Source organism: Neomonachus schauinslandi, chromosome 15, assembly GCF_002201575.2.
Source record: "Neomonachus schauinslandi chromosome 15, ASM220157v2, whole genome shotgun sequence".
In the NCBI taxonomy this organism is placed as follows: domain Eukaryota; kingdom Metazoa; phylum Chordata; class Mammalia; order Carnivora; family Phocidae; genus Neomonachus; species Neomonachus schauinslandi.
In genome coordinates, this window is record NC_058417.1 from 18,859,891 (window position 1) to 18,884,130 (window position 24,240).

The 24,240-nt window shown below is 37.6% G+C and overlaps 1 protein-coding gene across 1 annotated transcript in view; it reads left to right on the plus strand.

Moving 5' to 3' along the window:
- Window positions 1-24,240, plus strand: part of NF1 (neurofibromin 1) — a 293,241-nt gene that overhangs the window by 57,893 nt on the left and 211,108 nt on the right. The window contains 4 exon segments of the mRNA XM_021704331.2: window positions 2,403-2,546; window positions 4,258-4,341; window positions 8,492-8,682; window positions 15,750-15,856. Coding sequence (XP_021560006.1) covers window positions 2,403-2,546; window positions 4,258-4,341; window positions 8,492-8,682; window positions 15,750-15,856 — 526 coding nt within the window.

The window sequence follows — 24,240 nt, forward strand, 5'->3', positions numbered from 1 at the left end:
TTTCTTTCTTTCTTTCTTTCTTTCATCAAGATTTTATTTGACAGAGAGAGTGAGAGAGCACAAATAGGTGGAACAGTAGAGGGAGAGGGAGAAGCAGGCTCCACCAAGCAGGGAGCCTGATGCGGGGCTCCATCCGAGGACCCTGGGATCATGACCTGAGCCAAAAGGCAGATGCTCAACTGCCTGAGCCAACCAGGCGCCCCTACTGTTGCTCATTTCTATGTGAAATTAGTTTTCCTGAATTGGTGGGAGGGAAATGTGAGCCAGGATAGCTCTTTTATCTTCATGGCTCTAGAGCTCTTCTATTTCGTGAAATTAAACAAATACATCATCTCATCCTTTCTGAGCTCCTTTAGCTTTCTTCCTCTTTACCACCTTTATCTAGACCTTTTCCCTTTGCCCCTGTTGTCCCTGTTGTCAATTTGGAGTGAATCTCATCAATTTCTTCTCGGTGTGGGCTTCATCCTAAAATGGGGTGCTTCGTCAGCTGGTTAGTTTAGAACTGTGCTGCCCATTGGTGTCCAATAGCTACTTAAATTTAAGTAAATTAAATAGAAGTTAACATTTGATTCCTCATCTGCATTAGCCATGTAACAAGTGCTTAATAGTCACCTGTGGCTATGGCTACTGTATTGAGCATTGTTGATACAGTATATCACTGCAGAATGTTCTGTTAGGTAGTGGTGATTTAAAGTATGCTCTCCTCTCTTCAGGCATTGTTATAGACCTTTTGTACTCATGTGCAAATTGCAATATACAAAAAAAACCCCCTGTGTTTCAGCTAATGTTCTTTTTTCTTTGGTCAGCTAATGTTCTTAAGATGGCCTGTTGTACTTTTCATTGAGAATGGCATAGAGTTTGGGGATTTTCCTTTTGTCAGATCCATCAGACATTCTGCTTCCCTCTGCTTTCTTTTGCAGAGATGCTTATACCACACCAGTTTTGTAGCTGAAAGTGGTTTGTTCCTATTTGCTTGTATTTTGGGCTTTGTGGGGTGCCTTGTCCCCTGTTTTACTGAATTCACCTATTCATATGCTAATTGCATCTGGAAGCACCCTCAGAAACACACCCAGAAATAATGTTTAGCCAAATATCTGTATATCCTATGATCCAGTCAAGTTAACACATAAAATTAACCATTACAGAGTGAGTTGGGGAGATTTACAAGCTACACTACAGCCACTGCCTTCTTCTAAAATTCTCCTTTCTTAGGTCTTTCAGATTTTTTTCCCTCTGTAACCTTTAAAATTAACATTATGTAATTCTGTAGCTCCTGTTAAACCCTAAAAATGCTTCCGCTCTTTTATTTAGTATTTATTATCAAATCAGTCATCTATTATTAACTGACTAGACAAACTTGGGCATGCCACTTAGTCTCTTTCCACTTTAAGTTGCACCATTTTAAAAATGAAAACGCTGGGGGCACCTGGGTGGCTCAGTCAGTTGAGCGTCTGCCTTCGGCTTGGGTTATGGTCTCAGGGTCCTGGGATCGAGCCCTGTATTGGGCTCCCTGCTCAGCGGGGAGTCTGCTTCTCCCTCTCCCTCTACGCCCCGCAGGTCATGATCTCTCTCTCTCTCTCTCACTTGCTTTCTCTGAGTAAATAAATACAATATTAAAAAACAAACAAGCAAACACTGGACTTAGGTTTGTTTTTTCGCAGAGGAACCTCACAAGTCTTCTCTCAGCATTAGCAGGATCTAATATTTAAACAGTAGATATACTCATGATGCTTTCAATACAAAATGCTACTTTTGAACAGCGTAGAGATGAACTTCTTGGCAGTGTGACTTAACTCATTCTCAGATAAATGTAAATGTGGTCCCCTTAAAAGATTTTTTTTTCCTATGAAACTTACCTGTCTGTTGTTCTGTTACACTCTCAACTATGTACCTGAGGGTGGTCATGTTACCTGAATTAGTCTTACTGTGTTTATTCCAGGTTATATAGCTTGTTCTCATTTCTGAAAAATCTACAGTTACTTGCCATATTGATTAGAGGTCTGGGGCATAGATGTTCTTGATCTGTTGTTCTTTTAATGCTGGAGTTCAGTGTATTAGGGAAAGGATTGTATGCATTTTATTGCGGGCATTCTCTGAAATAATTTTTAGCTACAAGGAAATAGCTCTATTTCTGTGAGTCATCATCTCTCTTATGTAATACTGGGTAAAGTTTTAATTTTGTAGGTAGAGGTTTACGACTTCTGGAAAGAAAGTTGCAAAAATTGAAATTTCAAGAGTTTTAAATTTGCTATAAATGCTAATCTGTATTGAAAATTGGAGCTTGAGATACAAACAGGTCACTGTGGCTGATAAAAATTTTCCTAAAATCTCACGAGTTTCAATGAGAAATAGTTCTTTTTAGTCGTTTTCATGTGTAAGCTAACATTTTCTTTTTCCCTTAGCTTCCAATAAAAACAGGACAACAGAACACGCATACCAAAGTCAGTACCGAACACAACAAGGAATGTCTTATTAATATTTCCAAATACAAGTTTTCTTTGGTTATCAGCGGCCTCACCACTATTTTAAAGAATGTTAACAATATGGTGAGTATTTGGGTCATTGTTTTGTGGGGGAATTTCCTTTGGTTTGTTTTTGATTTAAAGACTTACAGCAGCATATTTTGAAGTATGGAAAGTCCTTTTCTGTGGACTCTGAATATAAACACTCATTGTATTTTGTGAATGAGCACAGGTAACCCTTAACTTTCATTTTAGTTTTTGATTTTTTTCTCTTAAATACTTCTCTTATTTGTGACCCTATCTTTTCTTTTTATTTTTTTGGAATTAGGATTTCATACAGACTTTAGGTTATATATAAATTGATTACATAGTAAACTATTAAAATCTTTTGCTTAGCTGCTGCTTTGAGTATTTACTTATTAGGTTGTCCTAGTCCTAAGTAGACAGAAAATAAAATAGGACCTTGTAGTGTTAAAATGTGAGATTGCTTTTATGAAGATACCGTTTTATTTCCTTCCTCCTGTAACCTGTGACAGATTCTATAGTAGTTAGAGATCCCATTGTTGAAATGATTTTCCTCAAATAGCAATTTCAACAAGTAATTCCATTGTCAAAAGCTCGCAGTTGCCTTTTTTTCCTGTTTTATAAAACCTATTTACATTCTCTAGACTTCAAGTTACTCCAACAGTTCTGTCTCTGTACCTTTCAACATTATCATTTGTCCCGACTCTCTTGGGTGATTCCTTCCTCTGTCAGTTCCTATCTAACATCTCCTTCATACTCAGTTCAAAACAACTATTTGGATATTTCTTGATTTATTCCGAACTGTTTTTTCTGTCTTTAGCACTTCTAACCACAATTTATATTGTTTGTATTGAGCTTTGAGCTGACTTCTGATTTTAGATTGTGAAAATCAGTCCCATTTTTACAGTCACATCTTTGGTGTGTTTTCTTTTTAAAGATTTGGGTAGACAATGCCCCAAACTTAGAAAATTGGTAAATTGGAGGTGTGGGCAATCATTTGCCATACAAAGAAATTTTTTCTTTATAGAAAAAAATTAAGATTTTTTTCTGAAGAAAGCAGGACTTCTTATGAATATGTAAAATGCTTTATAGAAATACATTTAAGATTTTGTGGTGCTCTTCTGTTGCACAGTGTGTGGGGCCTGGTGATAGGATTTTGCTTATATAAATATGTGGCTGTGTTCCCAGTTAGATGAAAATATTTTAGTATTGGAACCTTCTTTTCAAAACAAAAACAAAAGCAGTATTGTGATACTGGCATTCATTTAGTGCTTATTGAGTAAACTTAATTGTGGGAACCATAGTTTCTTGTTGGTAAATAGCATAGTATTAAATTTAAGGATTGCGAATGCCTTAAATTCACTGTAATTGGTGTTATAGTATTTTGTTGCTGTAAGAATTGAGACTTTGATTATTTTGTGGCATTGAAGTGTGGTTAAATGTTCAATGCAAGATTCTGGTTAAGATCTATATGTATATCTAAATCCTGTATATTTTAAAAGTATAAACCAAAGTTATTTTCTTTTACTTTATAAGATTAATGATAGACTATAATAAATGCCAACATTTTTATTTGCCTGGGAATTTATTTCATGTGAGCCTTAAGATAAAATCAGAAATAATAGATTTAAATATAGTCTAATGTGGGAGATAAAATGGAAGACTTGATTTTTTTTTTCCTAATCCTTAGTCCCTCACTTTTCAGATGTGTGTTGATTTGTAGTAGAGAGTAATAGCCAACTTTTAGTGTTCTGAATATCTTTTCTTTTAGAGAATATTTGGAGAAGCTGCTGAAAAAAATTTATATCTCTCTCAGTTGATTATATTGGATACACTGGAAAAATGTCTTGCTGGGGTAAGTAAATCTAAAATAGGCAGATTTTGTGAATTCAGTTTTGAGAATGATCTGATGTACCAAAGTATAGATGTAGGCAAGAAAAGTCACATGGATTTTTTTGGTCTAAGACATATGAATATAAATTTTGTTAACAGAGCTAACGGTGTATACAAGTTTTCAAGAGAAAATTATTTTCTCATCTTTTGTAAATTAAATAAATAACCAAGGTTACTTATAAAGTGTTAAGCTTGAGCCATATATCTCTGTCTCAGGTTGTTTAGAAAAGATTTTATGAAAAAGCCACTATTTGATTTATTTATTTATTTATTTTTAAAGATTTTATTTATTTATTTGAGAGAGAGAGAATGAGAGAGAGAGCACATGAGAGGGGGGAGGGTCAGAGGGAGAAGCAGACCCCCCGCTGAGCAGGGAGCCCGATGCGGGACTCGATTCAGGGACTCCAGGATCATGACCTGAGCCGAAGGCAGTTGCTTAACCAACTGAGCCACCCAGGCGCCCCCACTATTTGATTTAATTAATTTCTCTAGATATTGTTAGGCCTGTGGCATTGCTTAGCTGTGAAAAAATGTGATGCAAAAAAATGACCAGGAGTAATCTTGTTCCCCCCCACACACCATTTCAGTATTTTACCTGATTTTAATATTTTACTTTTCAAATCTATATAAAAGGGGACTTTAAAAAATTACAACCATTACCCAGAGATCCTACCTTAAAAACACTTGTTATTGTGTAAATTATGAATATACAAAATAGTTATGTGGAGGACTAGTTGAGTACAAAACAGTTCTTTCTTAAGGTTCCTAAATAGTTATCTCAGTATGTTTCAACCATGACTTAATGAGAATTATTTCAAGAATATTTTTGTTGTATAAAGCAAGGTGTTTCTGTACTTCAGTAGCCTTAATTCTTACTGGAACATGGTAGTTGTTTATGTAAAAATACATAAATTTTATACCTTCGTTTTAAAGATCTATCTATTCATTATATATTAGAGTTATTATATTCCCTTTTCCTTTAGCACATCTTTTGCTTTTATTCAGAATTGCTTCTGTCTTCAACATGTTACAGTTGTTTCCTATAATAAACCTATATGGGCGGGACTTGGATATGAGGACTGATTGTGTGGTTGGTGTGGTTGAGAAGAGAGGGAATGGGCAGTCATGTTTGAGGAAGGGGAAAAATAATTACATTCACTCAATTATGTATGCTGGGGGAAGAGGCATATTTAAGACTATAGGCAACAAAACCTAAGCATAATGTTTTAAACTCTTATTGACTCTTGACCATATTCCAAAATTGTTAGACAGTGTTTTAAGTTTTCTACTTAAATTGAGGGTGAGCTAGTTCTGTTTTTAGCTTGGTGCTTTCTATTAATTTGTGATATGCTGTTGTTCCTTTGTAAAATGGAGTGAAAGAGCAAAAGTGCTGTTAAATAAGATGATGTAATTGTGAAGGTGAACAGTTTTTAAACATCCTGAATCAGTTCTCTGTAGTGGTCTTGTTGCTTTGATTGTAAATATCAGTAGATCAACCATATCCATGTTTGAATGGGGGTAGGGTAGTTTATTGCCTCTATCAGTCTTATAGCTTTTCTATAGTAACATTTGTAATTGAGAGGTAATGGTAAATGTATTTTGGAGAATGATTACTGATATTACTGGCCCCTGTTTAATTGATACTCTTTGGAGATAACCTAATTAAAACTCTAATAAGTGGGCATAGTATAACTTATATAATGCATAAAATATATGTTATCTTGCTCTGTCCTATTGAAAATGTATGAATTTCTTTCATTGAATTTACAATTAAAAATAATTCTATTCATATTATCAAATAATTGTGTTTTCTTGGATCACCTTCAATGATAATTATGGTTGTCGGTTGATTTTCATTTTTAGATTGAAGTATGGTGAGGTAGTTCAAGAAGAAGTGAGCCTACAAGTACATGTTTGTCATATAAGTAGTTGAAATAGCTAAATGAAAATCATCAAATATTTACCGATATCATATTATGAGTAAAATTTTGTAGAATTTAAGCGATCTTTGTTCCTGCATATATGGCCATTATTCAAAAGATTGAATACTTCTGCAATTTCTACTTGTTTATTAATTGGAGTTTCAGCATTTCTGTTGTTTGATATCAGCATTGCCACTTGAATTTTGGAGGTTTTTGTGATGTTTATTTGCTGTCTGTATGTTTCAGTGTATTTACATCTGAAAGCACTTGGATTGCAATTACAGAATCAACCATAGCACATAATTATACAAAATTTTATTTATTACCACAATCGTCATTCATACATGAATATTATTAGCTGTTAGGTGATATATTGATGTGGAACAGTGCATCTGCAGAATAGCTTATCCATTGGTTACTTTGTTAATTGTAGGGAAAAGATTTACTTTATAAAGTAGAGATCTTAATGTTAACAGCAAGGTTGTCAAGCTTGGTGTGTCATTAACATTGGAACCACCTGGCATTATGTACTCCTGATATGATACAATATGAATTTTACTGAGTTACCTGAAGTGTTTAATCTGAATTTAATCAGACCATTCGATTGAGGTTCCAGCTAAAGAAAATACAGTAACTACAAGAACAAGTCATACTACTAAGAAATAATAGAATCAACAATATGGAACATTTTGTAAGGCCCATTTTCTTAAAGTCAATGTTATAGAAAATAAAAATGATGTATATGGAGTGGTGGGGGGGGTGGTCGTTTTAGAATAAAGAGACTAAAGGAATCATGCTGCAATCATCTGAACCCTTTTTGAATCCTGATTGAATTAAAAAGACGTTATGAGGGTGCCTGGGTGGCTTAGTTGGTTAAGCGTCTGCGTTGGGCTCAGGTCATGATCCCAGAGTCCTGGGATTGAGCCCTGTGTTGTGGGGCTCCCTGTTCAGCAAGGAGCCTGCTTGCGCTCTCTGTTGCTAGCTCTGTCTCTCTCTCTCTCAAATAAGTAAATAAAATAAATAAATAAATAAATAAATAAATAAAATCTTTAAAAAAAAGTTATGAAAGACATTTTGGGGGGCAGCTGGGGAAATTTGAATATAGATTGGGTATTAGCTGATGTAAGGGGAATTGGTTTTTTTGTTGTTGTTTGTTGATGTGGTGATTGTATTGAAGCTATATTGGAGAATGCCCTTATTTTTATTTTCTAAAGATTTTATTTATTTTAGAGAGAGAGAGTGTACACGAGAGGGGAGGGGAAGGGTGAGGGATGGGGGGGAAGTGGGACAAGCAGACTGTGCACTGAGCGCAGAGCCTTCGGGCTCCATCTCATGACCCTGAGATCATGACAGCCGAAATCAAGAGTCCGTGGCCAGCCACCCAGGTGCCCCAAGAATGTCCTTATTTATTTTTTGAATGTCATTTTTAAGAGATGCTAAAGTACCTATGATGTTTGTAACTTACTTTGAAATGGCTCAACCAAAACAAAATTATTTGTAATAAGTAAATATCTGTTTTGGTCAGTCCGCCCAAAGGCAGATGTGATTGTGCACCCAGGAATTTATTTGGATTTGAGACAGATGACACAATGCACTCACAAATAAATATGAGTAACGTTTATTTGGAACTCACAACAAACTTGGGATTCCTAAGAGTGGAAAGGCTTCTATAGGGATTTGATGAACAGGGGAGAAACAGGAGTGGTGGTGGGGAGAGGGGGATGCTAAGGAGGATGAATGGGGGGCTGGACTTTAATTGTGAAAAGAGGTGAAAGATGGAAAAAGAAAAAAGGTGAAAGATGGAACCATCCTGTTTATTAGACTGACTATAGATAGATACAGTGAACATGGTGAAATATTAACAGTTGTTGAGTATAGGTGATGAATATATGGGTGTTCAACTCTTATGTCTGTTTGAAAATTTTCAGGGACGCCTGGGTGGCTCAGTCGGTTAAGCCTCTGCCTTCGGCTCAGGTCATGATCCCAGGGTCCTGGGATCGAGTCCCACATCGGGCTCCTTGCTCAGCAAGGAACCTGCTTCTCCCTCTGCCTGCCTCTGTCTCTGTCTCTCTCTCTCATAAATAAATAAAATATTAAAAAAATAAAAAATAAAATTAAATTTTTCATACAGAAAATCTTTACATGTAAATTTAACAAAGTTTTAGAATTATGTGATTATTTCTATTGCAGCAACCAAAGGACACAATGAGATTAGATGAAACAATGCTGGTCAAACAGTTGCTGCCAGAAATCTGCCATTTTCTTCATACCTGTCGGGAAGGAAACCAACATGCCGCTGAACTTCGGAATTCTGCCTCTGGCGTTTTATTTTCTCTCAGCTGCAACAACTTCAATGCAGTGTTTAGTCGGATTTCTACCAGGTTAGTGTATAAATCTATGTAGAACTGTTGTTAAATAATGTAATTTTAGAAGTCTTTCTTTTGTCTGCATAAAAATAAAAAGTTGACAGAAATGAATTTGACTTGGACTTTTGTATAAATTTTATACATTGATTTCTTTGACATTTTTATTATGCAATATTGTGATACTGGTGTGTACAATTAAATGTGAGTACTGTTATGAAGTTGAAAGTCCAAATTTTAGGAAAACATATCACTCATGATGAGGTTTTTGTTTTAACATTAGGTATAAATTTTTGGTTGGGCTCTTTAATATTATTCCTTTAAATGGAATTAGCTAATCAGATAGAATAATTGAGAAGAGTAGTCAGATTTCTAATGATCTCACAGCTCTGTTCTTTATCACAAGATCCTAAGTTACCAAGCAAAAAAAAAAAAAAAAAAACCCTAACCATATGGAAGCACAAGGAAGTAATTGCAAAGTAGACTTCTCCAGAAAGTAGACTGTGTTTTAAGTGTATGAATTCTAAAAGCTCCCATTTTTTGAGTATTTACAGCATATGTTGTGCTGTTTTATCCTCATAGTATCTTTGAAATGTAGGTGCTACTTCCCCTAGTTTACAGGTAAACTAATCGTAAAGAATTTATTAAGGAACTTTGCCAAATAATGGAGGACCCCAAATTTTAAAATCAGACCAGTTTCAGAGTCTATTAAGTTCATTATACCAGGCTGCTACTCTATACTTCCATTTTAACCATATTTTTATGAAATCTTTTTTATGATTTTTTTACTGTTGTGCTTCAGGATTATATGATAAATGTGATTTAAGCTTTTATTGATGATTAAAAATCACCATGTGATCATCAGTTGTGAAGAAATTGGTATATAGATGGTGCTATATGGAATAATGACCTATGGTAGCAAGTGACTCTGGAACTTGCTTTCATGCAAATGATTTGCCATCTCGTGCAAGAAGAGTCAAATGGGTCCTTAAATATGACCAAGTAGGAAGTATAACATGAATCACTTAGTGATTTAGTGAATGTAAGACTAATATAGAATGTGGAAAAACAGCCCTGTTATTTATTGATACATCCTTCATCTTTTGACTTGTCTGTGTTGTGTGAACAGTGGACTTCCATTAGTCAGCTTTGTTCATTCTTCTGTTGATTTCCAACAGGTGTGAATGGAATATGCATCATAATTTGAGAGTTTGTGCTATAGTGTTTTGGGGGACTTGGCTAACTTCAAAATCCTGCTGTTTTTTTAATTAAATATGGTATTTCTATAGTCATGATGCTAGGCAACAGTATTCTTCAATCCCTCATCAGAACTGGTGCAAAGAAAATTAAATTTTGTTTAATGGTATAATATGATTGATACTGTTAGGTAATGTTTATACAATAGAACAATGTCTCCATGAAATCTTTTGAGAGATAACATTTTATATTCTGAGTAATATTAAACTAGTTGAAGTAGCAAGGTAACCGACACCTAGGGAAGAGGAGGTTTGAAAATTATAAAAGAAAAAACAAAACCCCTTTGTTTAAGTGACTACTATACCAACTCACTATTTGAAATAATCTTAGATTGGAAGTGAAAATTACCAAAATATTAAAATATTTTTTAGTCTATCCAAACATAAGTTGCTTTATAAAATACAGCAAATGTGCCACCTTTTAAAAACTCTAGAAATTTTCCAGTCACCAAAGGTATCATTTTATAGGATTTTGCAGCATCAATGCATGTAAATATAGACAACTTTTGTGTATTTCCTGAACCTTACTGTTTCTAGAAGAGAAGTTAAATGTCTCCAGAATAAGCTAGTTTCTGTAGCTTGGAGTGGACAGACTGCTCAGAAATGGGTTCTTTGAAATACATGTTATAGACAACTGCATTTCATGTAGCTTTTGCCAGAAATAGGAGCTGATCTTGTTAGAGGACCACTCACCTAAAAGACCATTATGATGGTTTAATTTAGATGTAGATATCATAGCTGTCATAGCATTAGGTGACTTAAAATATACAAGGGATTAGATGGCAGTTCTTTCCTTTTTTTAAAGATTTTATTTATTTGAGAGTGAGAGTTTGAGAGAGCAATAGAGCACCAGTGGGGGAGGGGGAAGGGGCAGAGGGAGAGGGAGAAGCAGAATCCCCACTTAGCAGGGATCCTGACCCAGGGTTGGATCCCAGACCCTGGGATCATGATCTGAGCCGAAGGCAGACGCTTAACTGACTGAGCCACCCAGGTGCCCCTAGAATGGCAGTTCTTTCTGAAGATTGATTTTGTATCTCATATATAATAGATGAACCAATATCATGAAAATTTACTCTGTTTGACTATTCTACCTGTCCACAAATGTTTCTCTTTTAGGATTAACATTAACTTTTGATATTTCTGACCTTTGATTTTTTTTTTTTAAAGGAATATGGGCTACAGATCTTAAGAATCCTTCTGCTGAAGTATACCATGTTCTGCGGCTCATGGTACTCTTTTATATGGAGGATGAGCTGCTATGTCCACAGAATTACTGTACAGTTGCACTAGATCTAATTGTTTTATAGTGGGAGGGTCCTGCAGAATATCTGATTTGACATAATACCAGAAGCAGAAGACTCAGTGATTTAAAAAGTTCTATTTGATTCTTTTTTTTTTTTTTTTCCTTTTTAGAGAAGGGGGGAGGGGCACAGGGAGAGAGAGAATCTTAAGCAGGCTCCATGCCCAGTGTGGAGCCCGACATGGGGCTTGATTTCAGAACCCTGAGCTCATGACCTGAGCCGAAATCAAGAGTGAGACGCTTAACTGACTGAGCCATCCAGGTGCCCCCAAAGTTCTATTTGATTCTTTTTCTTTTTTTTAAAGATTTTATTTATTTATTTGACAGAGAGAGACACAGTGAGCGAGGGAACAAAAGCAGGGGGAGTGGGAGAGGGAGAAGCAGGCTTCCCATGGAGCAGGGAGCAGGGAGCCCGATGCGGGGCTCGATCCTAGGACCCTGGGATCATGACCTGAGCCGAAGGCAGACAGTTAACGACTGAGCCACCCAGGCACCCAAAGTTCTATTTGATTCTTTTACAGATCTGATTTTTTTTTATGGTTTCTTATTCTTCTTAATAGTTTTAAATTTTTATATGGCTATAATCATTTAAAATGTATTTTATATTCTCTTAAGATCTAAATAATTTCATATACTTGTATGTGCCAGTTCTCATTCATAGTGAATGGTTTCCTCTCTTTTCTGTAAACTTTGATTACAAATTCATCTCTAGTGCACATCTGTATTTTCTTTGGGAATCTCTTGTAGCTGTGGGAGTGTCCTAGTGATGGTTTTTGCATTTGCTTTTGCTAAGTGCCCAGCTCTGGACTTTTTTTTGTTTTTGGTTAATTTCTCATTCCCAGATTGTATGAATAATGTAAATGTGGACCTCAAACCCTTATAAGGTAACAGCTCTGGGTGACTTTTTCCCCTACCCAAAACAGCCGGAGCAGACAGACATCTTATGTTACTAGATTTTTTTTATCTCCTTCCACTCTCCTTTCATTCCATCTCTCTCTGTGCAACTCACATTTAAGGAATTGCATAGTTCTTGCTAGTCATGTTTTTTGCAGGGCCCCAGTTCTATTCCCTGCATTATTAGGGTATAAAGCTTTGTATCCAGTCCCACATAGATGTTAGCCACAAACCCCGAGGTTAAGGAGAGGAAAAAACCTAGCTCCTGTGCTTCCTTTGTCGCAAAGTCAGACCATGTCTTCAAAACCATCTCTGGTTTTTAGATTCCTCTCATTTCTGCACCTGGGTGGATGGGGGGTGTTTGTCTTATTTTCTTTCTTTCTTTTTTTTTTTTTTTCCTTTTTTTCAGAGAGGGAGAGAGTGAGAAAGGTGGGGAGGAGCAGAGGGAGAGGGAGAGAAAGAATCTCAAGCAGATTCCCCACTGAGTACAGAGCCCGATGAGGGGCTCAAGCTCACAACCCTGAGATCATGACCTGAGCTGAAATCAAGAGTCGGACCTTAACCAACTGAGCCTTCCAGGCACTTTTATTTTATTTTATTTCTATACATTTTAAATATCTTTTTGTTGTACCTGGTCTTTCTAGATGTTTTAATAAGATTTCTACTTTACTTCTTTTGCTCCAACTACCCTTTGATTTCTGTCCTTCAGAAATGATGTTTAAGCCTCACAAAATACCCCTTCCCTATGGAAATACTGGGCTGTAAAAAGAATTAAACTTTTTTTCCATTTTTTCACAACTGCAAGAGTCAGCTTTTCAAAAGTTGGTGTTGCTGATTTATTAAGTTGTGTTTCCTAAGGAATCATATACCATATTTCCTAGGCTCTTTGCATCAGTTGTGGAATTTTTAGCATGTAAATCAGTATTGAGGACCTTGTCATTCCCAGTGTGAACTACTAAGCTTTTCTCACCCTGATGATATGAAGAGCTTTAGTGTAAGTGCTTAGAATAATTTTAATGTTAGCTATACATCTGCAGGCTAAAGTTAGTGAAAAAGGAATTTGAGAAGGAAGAAATCGGATTGATATCACTTTTAGCAACTGAAGGTTTAGTATGATGATTAATGTCAGTTTTAGACTGCATTAAAATGGCCACAATTCGAGTTAATATTATGAGTGAGATTTTGTAGTATTTGTGCTTTTTCACCATATCTGTCTCTCTCTGCATTTATGAACATTAGTAATTCCATTCATCTGCTTACATTTTTGATATCTTAATTGAAGTAATGAGTATTCCTCATTAGGAAGCACAATTCAGTAGATTAACAATGTCAGCTTTTGAAAAGCTGACTTCTCACAGCAAAGGAAACAAGACGACAAAACCAAAAGACAACTGACAGAATCTGGGAGAAGATATTTGTAAATGACATATCAGATAAAGGGCTAGTATCCAAAATCTGTAAAGAACTTATCAAACTCAACACCTAAAAAACAAATAATCCATTCAAGAAATGGGCAGAAGACCTGAACAGACATTTCTCCAAAGAAGACATACAAGTGGCCAACAGACACATGAAAAAGTGCTCAATATCGCTCGGCATCAGGGAAATCCAAATCAAAACCTCAATGAGATACCACCTCACACCAGTCAGAATGGCTAAAATTAAAAAGTCAGGAAATGACAGATGTTGGTGAGGGTGCAGAGAAAGGGGAACCCTCCTACACTGTAGGTGGGAATGCAAGCTGGTGTAGCCACTCTGGAAAACAGTATGGAGGTTCCTCAAAAAGTTGAAAATAGAGCTACCCTACCACACAGCAATTGCACTACTGGGTATTTACCCCACAGATACAATGTAGTGATCCGAAGGGGCCCCTGCATCCCAATGTTTATAGCAGCAATGTCCACAGTAGTCAGACTATGGAAAGAGCCCAGATGTCCATTGACAGATGAATGGATAAAGAAGATGTGGTGTGTATATGTGTATATATACATACACACACACAGTGGAATATTACTCTGCCATCAAAAAAATGAAATCTTGCCATTTGCAATGATGTGGATGGAACCAGAGGGTGTTATGCTAAGCAAAATAAGTCAATCAGAGAAAGACAATTATTATATGATCTCACTATTATCTGGAATTTAAGAAACAAAAGAGGATCATAGGGGAAGAAAGGAAAAAATAAAACAAGATGAAACCAGGGAGGGAGACAAACCATAAGAGACTTTTTTTTTTAAGATTTTATTTATTTGACAGAGACACAGCGAGAGTGGGAGCACAAGCAGGGGGAGTGGGAGAGGGAGAAGCAGGTTTCCCACTGAGTAGGGAGCTCGACGTGGGACTCAATCCCAGGACCCTGGGATCATGACCTGAGGCAAAGGTAGACACTTAACTGACTGAGCCACCCAGGTATCCCCCATAAGAGACTCTTAACCATAGGAAACAAACTGAGGGTTGCTCGAGCCGAGGGAGGTTGGAGGATGGTGTAACTGGGTGATGTGCGTTAAGGAGGGCATGTGATGTAATGAGCACTGTATATTATATAAGACTGATGAATCACTGACGTCTATCTGAAAGCAATAATACGTTACATGTTAATTAATTGAATTGACTATAAATAAAGCAAGCAAATAAAATAATAAAAGAAAATCTGACTTCTGTGGTTGTTAGTGAGAGATGGAGGAAAAGTTTTATTCAGACTTAAGTGAATTTTTTTGTGAGTTTAACAAAATCTATTTTTGTTAAGTGTTAAATTTTTCTGCTTTTGTGGTAACTTCATATTTAGTATAAGGGAAATTTGGGGTTTGGAAAGATTCTTGTCTTTACAAGAATAAGTTTTGTGAGGGAGGGACATTAATCAAATAATCACATAAATACACATATAGATTGCGAAAAGTACAAGGAATAAATGCTTACTCATTTTTTCAATATGAAGTAAATGTATCCTATAGATGTAGATAAAATACCATTTATGTTTCTGAAGTCTAATTGATGTAATCAGAAGTTAATAAATTTATTTTCATTACAGAAAAATTTTAAAAATACACATAGCACAGAGACTGGTATTTCAAATACTTATGTATCTCTCTGCTTCAGTAGTTCTCTGCATGCTGTGATTTTTTTGTTTAGATAAATTGTATAAATTTGAGGTGTACAACATAATGATTTGATTTATGTATACACAGTGAAGTCTACTGGATTATCTTGGCTTCTTTTATCATATCTCCCAGGTAGTTATGTACCTGTAAATTTTATAAGGAGTATTTATTGTCTTATTTATTTTTTTAAATGTATTTTTTTAAAGATTTTATTAATTCATTTGAGACAAAGAGAGAGAGAGAGAGAGAGAGACAGAAAGAGAGAGAAAACATGAGCAGGGAGAAAGGCAGAGGGAGAGGGAGAAGCAAACTCCCCGCTGAGCCAGGAGCCCGATGTGGGGCTCGATCCCAGGACCCTGGGATCATGACCTGGGCCGAAGGCAGACGCTTAACCATCTGAGCCACCCAGGTGCCCCTATTGTCTTATTTTTTTATGTATATTTTTTCTTATAAACTCATCATTGGGGTGAGAAGAATCTATTCAGTTCAGAATTTTGAACTTAAGATAGTAAATTATTTTTGGTTTTTACTTTTCAGATTACAGGAATTGACTGTTTGTTCAGAAGACAATGTTGATGTTCATGATATAGAATTGTTACAGTATATCAATGTGGATTGTGCAAAATTAAAACGACTACTAAAGGGTAAGTTTAAATGTAAGATATATTTGAAACTAATCACTGTGAGTGAAAAACCAGTGTTTGAATGTATGAATTGTCCTAATTGTGTTGAACTAGAACATCAAAGTGGATTTTATAATGCAAATGTCCTTGTGAAATGGATAATAATGCTTAATGGTTCAATAATTTTTGAGCCTTTGAAAACAAAAAGATGAGTATCTTAAATCTTGGTAATGGAAAGTTTTGTTCAACTACAAGTTTTGCTTTAACAAAGAGAACATACAGGGGCTGTTACTTAATTTTTCTAGAATTTTATTTCTTAAGGATAGTTATAGGTTATAGAAGTTATCTGTTTAGCTGTTGTAGTGCTAAAAGCAGATTGTTTAGCAGGATATCAAAGTTCCATTGCAGAATGGAACCAGAAGATTGTGATTTTATGACAATAGGAGGAATTGAGATGGGCATCTCATTTCTGATACTTGTGTTTTCACGTCTGTTACTGACTTTCTGACTGACTTTGCAGAATTAGTCTCTTACCTTTTCAGTGCTTTTTGCTTCCTTGTAGAACATTTCAGTTATATTCCCATCTGGTGACATTATAATGCTTAATATGTGATTTCATTTATTTTTTAAAGATTTACTTCAGAGAGTGAGGGGGGGGGGGGGGGAAGGGGCAAAGGGGAAGAGAGAGAGAAATCCAAGCAGACTCTGCGCTGAGCTTGAGCCAGATGTGGGCTTGCTCCCATGACCCGAGATCATGGCACCAGCTGAAACCAAGAGTGGGACACTTAACCGACTGTGCCACCCAGGCGCCCCTTAATATGTGATTTTAAAACTTTGGAAAATGCTTTGCAAGATTATGTTGATTAAAATAAACAGTCTCAAGGGGGGGCGGAGCAAGATGGCGGAGGAGTAGGAGACCTGGATTTCGTCTCCTCTCAGGAATTCAGCTGGATAGGGATCAAACCATTCTGAACACCTACAAACCCAACAGGAGATCGAAGAAAGTAATAGCAACAACTCTCTGAACAGAAAAGTGACCACTTTCTGGAAGGTAGGACGTGCGGAGAAGTGAATCCGAGGCGATATTCGGGAGGATAGACGGCGGGGGAGGGGCCTCCGTCGGCCGCTTCTGGCAAGTGATAGAGCCCCGGAGCACAAAATCGGAACATTTAAAAGTCTGCTCCGCCGAGGGACGTCACTCTGGTGGCTAAGCGGGGGGGTGGAACCCTCCGGGACAGTGTGGTCTCAGGACCCTCGGGGTCACAGAAAGACCGGGGGTGCCTGAGTGTGGCAGAGCTCCCAGGTAACGGAGCAGGGAAGCCGGCTGCAGAGGCGGAGCCCAGGCGCGGGCTCTCAGCTCGGGGTTGCCATAAACCGTGATCCGCGGCACAGTCGGGCCACTGCTCCTCCAGCAGGGACCCAACAAGCGGCAGACCCGGGGAGACTCACCTTCCTCCCCCGGGAGGAGCCGCGCGGGAGTGCACCGCAGGGATCTGCTGGGTTTGGAGACTCCACCCGGGGTCGGGTGCCAGAGATAGAGACGCGCAGTCACAGGTCGGGCGAGCACGGAGTGCGGCGGAGACCGGGGAGACGGGGGTGATTGACGGCTTTTCTCTGGGGGCTCACTGAGAAGCGGGGCCCGAGTTCTCGGCTCCTCCGGGGCGGAGATTGGGAGGCCGCCATTTTCACGCTCCGCCTCCAAAGCTGTACGGAAAGCTCGCAGGGAACAAAAGCCCCGGAGAGCAAATCGGAGCAGATTACTTAGCTGGGAGGGGGCAAGGGCGGGGCAATTCCGCCTCCGGCAGAGACATTTGGAAACCACGGCAACAGGCCCCTCCCCAGAAGATCAGTGAGAACAGCCAGCCAAGACCAAGTTTACCGATCAATGAGAACGGCAGAACTCCAGCACTAGGGGACTACTGCACATAGAATTCATGGCTTTTTTACCATGATTGTTTAGTCTTTCAAAGTTAATTTTTTTTTAACTGTCTTTTTGTCTTTTTTTTTCTTTTTGAATTTTTCTTTTTCCCTTTTTCAACCAACATCTTATCAATCCCTTTTTTTTTAAAAAAAACATTTTTATTTTTCATTTTTAGAGTCATATTCTATCCCTTCATAGTAGTTACCCGTAATTTTGGCTTATATATATAAGTTGTTCTCTCTTTAAAATTTTGAGATAGTTTCTTCTAACAGATTAAAATATGCCCTAAATCTCTAGTATATGGTGTTTTCTATTCCCCTGCCTGATCACATCCTCTCCCTTTTTTTTTTCTTTTTCTTTATTCTTTTTTTAAATCCTCTTCTTTCTTTTTTCAAACAACTTCTTATCAATTCCTTTTATAAAATTTTTTATAATTTCCATCTTTACAGTCATATTCCATCCCTTCATCATATCAACCCTTATTTTTATACATATATAAGTTTTTCTTTCTTTAAAATTTTGGGAGGCACTTTCTTCTAAAAGACCAAAATACACCCCAAATCTAGTGTGTGGCACTGATCTATATACCAGCCTGATCATATTTGATCACATTCTGGTTTTTTTTTGTTGTTGTTGTTGTTTTGTTTTATTTGTTTTTGTTTTTATCTTTTTTTTTCTTTTTCTTTTTTCTCTCTTTCCCTTTCTTTTCCCACTGCTTCAGGTCTTTTCTGATTTGTTTAGAGTATATTTTCTGGGGACGTTGTTACTCTGCTAGCATTTTGTTATTCATCTATTCTCCTCTGCACAAAATGTCAAGACGGAAAAAATCACCTCAATAAAAAGAACAAGAGGTAGTACCGACTGCCAGGGACCTAGTCAATACATATGGACATTAGTACGATGTCAGATCTAGAGTTCAGAATCATCACTTTAAAGATACTGGCTGGGCTTGAAAAAAATATGGAAGTTATTAGAGAAACCCTTTCTGGAGAAGTAAAAGAACTAAAATCCAACCAAGTAGAAATCAAAAAGGCTATTAATGAGGTGCAATCAAAAATGGGGGCGCTAACTGCTAGAATAAATGAGGCAGAAGAGAGAATCAGTAATATAGAAGATGAAATGATGGAAAATAAAGAAGCTGAGAAAAAGAGAGATAAACAACTACTGGATCACGAGGGCAGAATTTGAGAGATAAGCGATACCATAAGACGAAACAACATTAGAATAATTGGGATCCCAGAAGAAGAAGAAAGAGAGAGAGGGGCAGAAGGTATAATGGAGCAAATTATAGCAGAGAACTTCCCTAATTTGGGGAAGGAAACAGGCATGAAAATCCAGGAAGCACAGAGAACCCCTCTCAAAATCAATAAAAATAGGTCAACACCCTGACATCTAATAGTAAAACTTACGAGTCTCATAGACAAAGAGAAAATCCTGAAAGCAGCTCGGGAGAAGAGATATGTAACCTACAAGGGTAGAAACATTAGATTGGCAACAGACCTATCCGCAGAGACCTGGCAGGCCAGAAAGGACTGGCAGGATATATTCAGAGCACTAAATGAGAAAAATATGCAGCCAAGAATACTATATCCAGCTAGGCTGTCATTAAAAATTGAAGGAGAGATCAAAAGCTTCCAGGACAGGGCGCCTGGGTGGCTCAGTTGGTTGGGCGACTGCCTTCGGCTCAGGTCATGATCCTGGAGTCCCGGGATCGAGTCCCGCATCGGGCTCCCTGCTCGGCAGGGAGCCTGCTTCTCCCTCTGACCCTTCCCCCTCTCATGTGCTCTCTGTCTCTCTCATTCTCTCTGTCTCAAATAAATAAATAAAATCTTTAAAAAAAAAAAAAAAGCTTCCAGGACAAACAAAAACTAAAGGAATTTGCAAACACAAAACCAGCCCTACAGGAAATCTTGAAAGGGGTCATCTAAGCAAAGAGAGAGCCTAAAAGCAACATAGACCAGAAAGGAACACAGACAATATACGGTAACAGTCACCTTACAGGCAATACAATGGCACTAAATTCCTATCTTTCAATAGTTACCCTGAATGTAAATGGGCTAAATGCCCCAATCAAAAGACACAGGCTATCAGATTGGATTAAAAAACAAGACCCATCGATATGCTGTCTGCAAGAGACTCATTTTAGAACCAAAGACACCCCCAGATTGAAAGTGAGGGGGTGGAAAACCATTTACCATGCTAATGGACACCAAAAGAAAGCTGGGGTGGCAATCCTTATATCAGACAAATTAGATTTTAAACCAAAGACTGTAATAAGAGATGAGGAAGGACACTATATCCTACTTAAAGGATCTATCCAACAAGAAGATCTAACAATTGTAAATATCTATGCCCCTAACATGGGAGCGGCCAATTATAAGAGGCAATTAATAAGAAAAGCAAAGAAACACATCAACAACAATACAATAATAGTGGGGGACTTTAACACCCCCCTCACTGAAATGGACAGATCATCTAAGCAAAAGATCAACAAGGAAATAAAGACTTTAAATGACACACTGGACCAAATGGACTTCACAGACATATTCAGAACATTCCATCCCAAAGCAACGGAATACACATTCTTCTCCTGTGCCCATGGAACATTCTCCAGAATCTATCACATCCTAGGTCACAAATGAGATCTCAAATGGTACCAAAAGATTGGGATCATTCCCTGCCTATTTTCAGACCACAATGCTTTGAAACTAGAACTCAATCACAAAAGGAAAGTCGGAAAGAACTCAAATACATGGAGGCTAAAGAGCATCCTACTAAAGAATGAATGGGTCAACCAGGAAATTAAAGAAGAATTTAAAAAATTCATAGAAACCAATGAAAATGAAAACACAACTGTTCAAAATCTTTGGGATGCAGCAAAGGCAGTCCTAAGAGGAAAGTATATAGCAATACAAGCCTTTCTCAAGAAACAAGAAAGGTCTCAAGTACACAACCTAACTCTACACCTAAAGGAGCTGGAGAAAGAACAGCAAATAAAGCCTAAACCCAGCAGGAGAAGAGAAATAATAAAGATCAGAGCAGAAATCAATGAAATAGAAACTAAAAGAACAGTAGAACAGATCAATGAAACTAGGAGCTGGTTCTTTGAAAGAATTAACAAGATTGATAAACCCCTGGCCAGACTTAAAAAGAAAAGAGAAAGGACCCAAATCAACAAAATCATGAATGAAAGAGGAGAGATCACAACCAACACCAAAGAAATACAAACAATTATAAGAACATATTATGAGCAACTCTATGCCAGCAAATTAGATAACCTGGAAGAAATGGATGCATTCCTACAGATGTATCAACTACCAAAACTGAACCAGGAAGAAATAGGAAGCCTGAACAGACCTATAACCACTAAGGAAATTGAAGCAGTCATCAAAAATCTCCCAACAAACAAAAGCCCAGGGCCAGATGGCTTCCCAGGGGAATTCTACCAAACATTTCAAGAAGAATTAATACCTATTCTTCTGAAACTGTTCCAAAAAATAGAAATGGAAGGAAAACTTCCAAACTTGTTTTATGAGGCCACCATTACCTTGATCCCAAAACCAGACAAAGACCCCATCCAAAAGGAGAATTACAGACCAATATCCCTGATGAACATGGATGCAAAAATTCTCACCAAAATACTAGCCAATAGGATCCAACAGTACATTAAAAGGATTATTCACCACGACCAAGTGGGATTTATCCCTGGGCTGCAAGGTTGGTTCAACATCCGCAAATCAATCAATGTGATACAATACATTAACAAAAGAAAGAACAAGAATCATAGGATCCTCTCAATAGATGCAGAAAAAGCTTTGGACAAAGTACAGCATCCTTTCTTGATCAAAACTCTTCAGAGTATAGGCATAGAGGGTACATACCTCAATATCATAAAAGCCATCTATGATAAACCTACAGTGAATATCATTCTCAATGGGGAAAAACTGAGAGCTTTCCCCCTAAGGTCAGGAACGCGGCAGGGATGTCCACTATCACCACTGCTATTCAACATAGTATTGGAAGTCCTAGCCACAGCAATCAGACAACAAAAAGAAATCAAAGGCATCCAAATTGGCAAAGAAGAAGTCAAACTCTCACTCTCTGCAGATGATAGGATACTTTATGTGGAAAACCCAAAAGACTCCACCCCAAAACTGCTAGAACTCATACAGGAATTCAGTAAAGTGGCAGGATATAAAATCAATGCACAGAAGTCAGTGGCATTCCTATACACCAACAACAAGACAAAAGAAACAGAAATTAAGGAGTCGATCCCATTTACAATTGCACCCAAAACCATAAGATACCTAGGAATAAATCTAACCAAAGAGACAAAGGATCTGTACTCAGAAAACTATAAAATACTCATGAAAGAAATTGAGGAAGACACAAAGAAATGGAAAAATGTTCCATGCTCATGGATTGGAAGAAGAAATATTGTGAAGATGTCAATGCTACCTAGAGCAATCTACACATTCAATGCAATCCCCATCAAAATACCATCCACTTTTTTTCAAAGAAATGGAACAAATAATCCTAAAATTTGTATGGAACCAGAAAAGACCCCGCATAGCCAGAGGAATGTTGAAAAAGAAAAGCAAAGCCGGCGGCATCACAATTCCGGACTTCCAGCTGTATTACAAAGCTGTCATCATCAAGACAGCATGGTACTGGCACAAAAACAGACACATAGATCAATGGAACAGAATAGAGAGCCCAGAAATGGACCCTCAACTCTATGGTCAACTCATCTTTGACAAAGCAGGAAAGAATGTCCAATTGAACAAAGACAGTCTCTTCAACAAATGGTGTTGGGAAAATTGGACAGCCACATGCAGAAGAATGAAACTGGACCATTTCCTTACACCACACACAAAAATAGACTCCAAATGGTTGAAAGACCTCAATGTGAGACAGGAGTCCATCAAAATCCTAGAGGAGAACACAGGCAGCAACCTCTTTGACCTCAGCCGCAGCAACTTCTTCCTAGAAACATCGCCAAAGGCAAGGGAAGCCAGGGCAAAAATGAACTATTGGGACTTCATCAAGATAAAAAGCTTTTGCAAAGCAAAGGAAACCGTCAACAAAACCAAAAGACAACCGACAGAATGGGAGAAGATATTTGCAAATGACATATCAGATAAAGGGCTAGTATCCAAAATCTATAAAGAACTCATCAAACTCAACACCCGAAGAACAAAGAATCCAATCAAGAAATGGGCAGAAGACATGAACAGACATTTTTCCAAAGAAGACATCCAAATGGCCAACAGACACATGAAAAAGTGCTCAACATCGCTCGGCATCAGGGAAATCCAAATCAAAACCTCAATGAGATACCACCTCACACCAGTCAGAATGGCTAAAATTAACAAGTCAGGAAACGACAGATGTTGGCGGGGATGCAGAGAAAGGGGAACCCTCCTACACTGTTGGTGGGAATGCAAGCTGGTGCAGCCACTCTGGAAAACTGTATGGAGGTTCCTCAAAAAGTTGAAAATAGAGCTACCATACGATCCAGCAATTGCACTACTGGGTATTTACCCCAAAGATACAAAAGTAGGGATCCGAAGGGGTACGTGCACCCCGATGTTTATAGCAGCAATGTCCACAATAGCCAAACTGTGGAAAGAGCCAAGATGTCCATTGACAGATGAATGGATAAAGAAGAGGTGGTATATATATACAATGGAATATTATGCAGCCATCAAAAGGAATGAGATCTTGCCATTTGCAACGACGTGGATGGAACTGGAGGGTATTATGTTGAGTGAAATAAGTCAAACAGAGAAAGACATGTATCATATGATCTCACTGATATGAGGAATTCTTAATTGCAGGAAACACTGAGGGTTGCTGGAGTGGGGGGTGGGGTGGGAGGGATGGGGTGACTGGGTGATAGACACTGGGGAGGGTATGTGCTCTGGTAAGCGCTGTGAATTGTGCAAGACTGTTGAATCTCAGATCTGTACCTCTGAAACAAATAATGCAATATATGTTAAGAAAAAAAAAGAAGAAGAAGAAGAAGGTAGCGGGAGGGGAAGAATGAAGCAGGGGAAATCAGAGGGGTAGACGAACCATGAGAGACGATGGACTCTGAAAAACAAACTGAGGGTTCTAGAGGGGAGGGGGGTGGGAGGATGGGTTAGCCTGGTGGTGGGTTTTGAGGAGGGCACATTCTGCATGGAGCACTGGGTGTTATGCACAAACAATGAATCATGGAACACTTCATCTAAAACTAATGATGTAATATATGGGGATTAACATAAGAATAAAATAAATAAATAAATAAACAAAGAAAAAAAACAGTCTCAAGGAATTGAGAGAATTTTTGTGATTAGCATGAAAGTGTTAATTAAATAAAATATTAATGAACATTATTAATAAACTGAGTATAAATAAATTCACTTCACAAAAATTGTTTTAGTTTTGTGTAATATTGGAGCCTAGCTAATTTAAATGTGAATCCTTACAGTATATGATT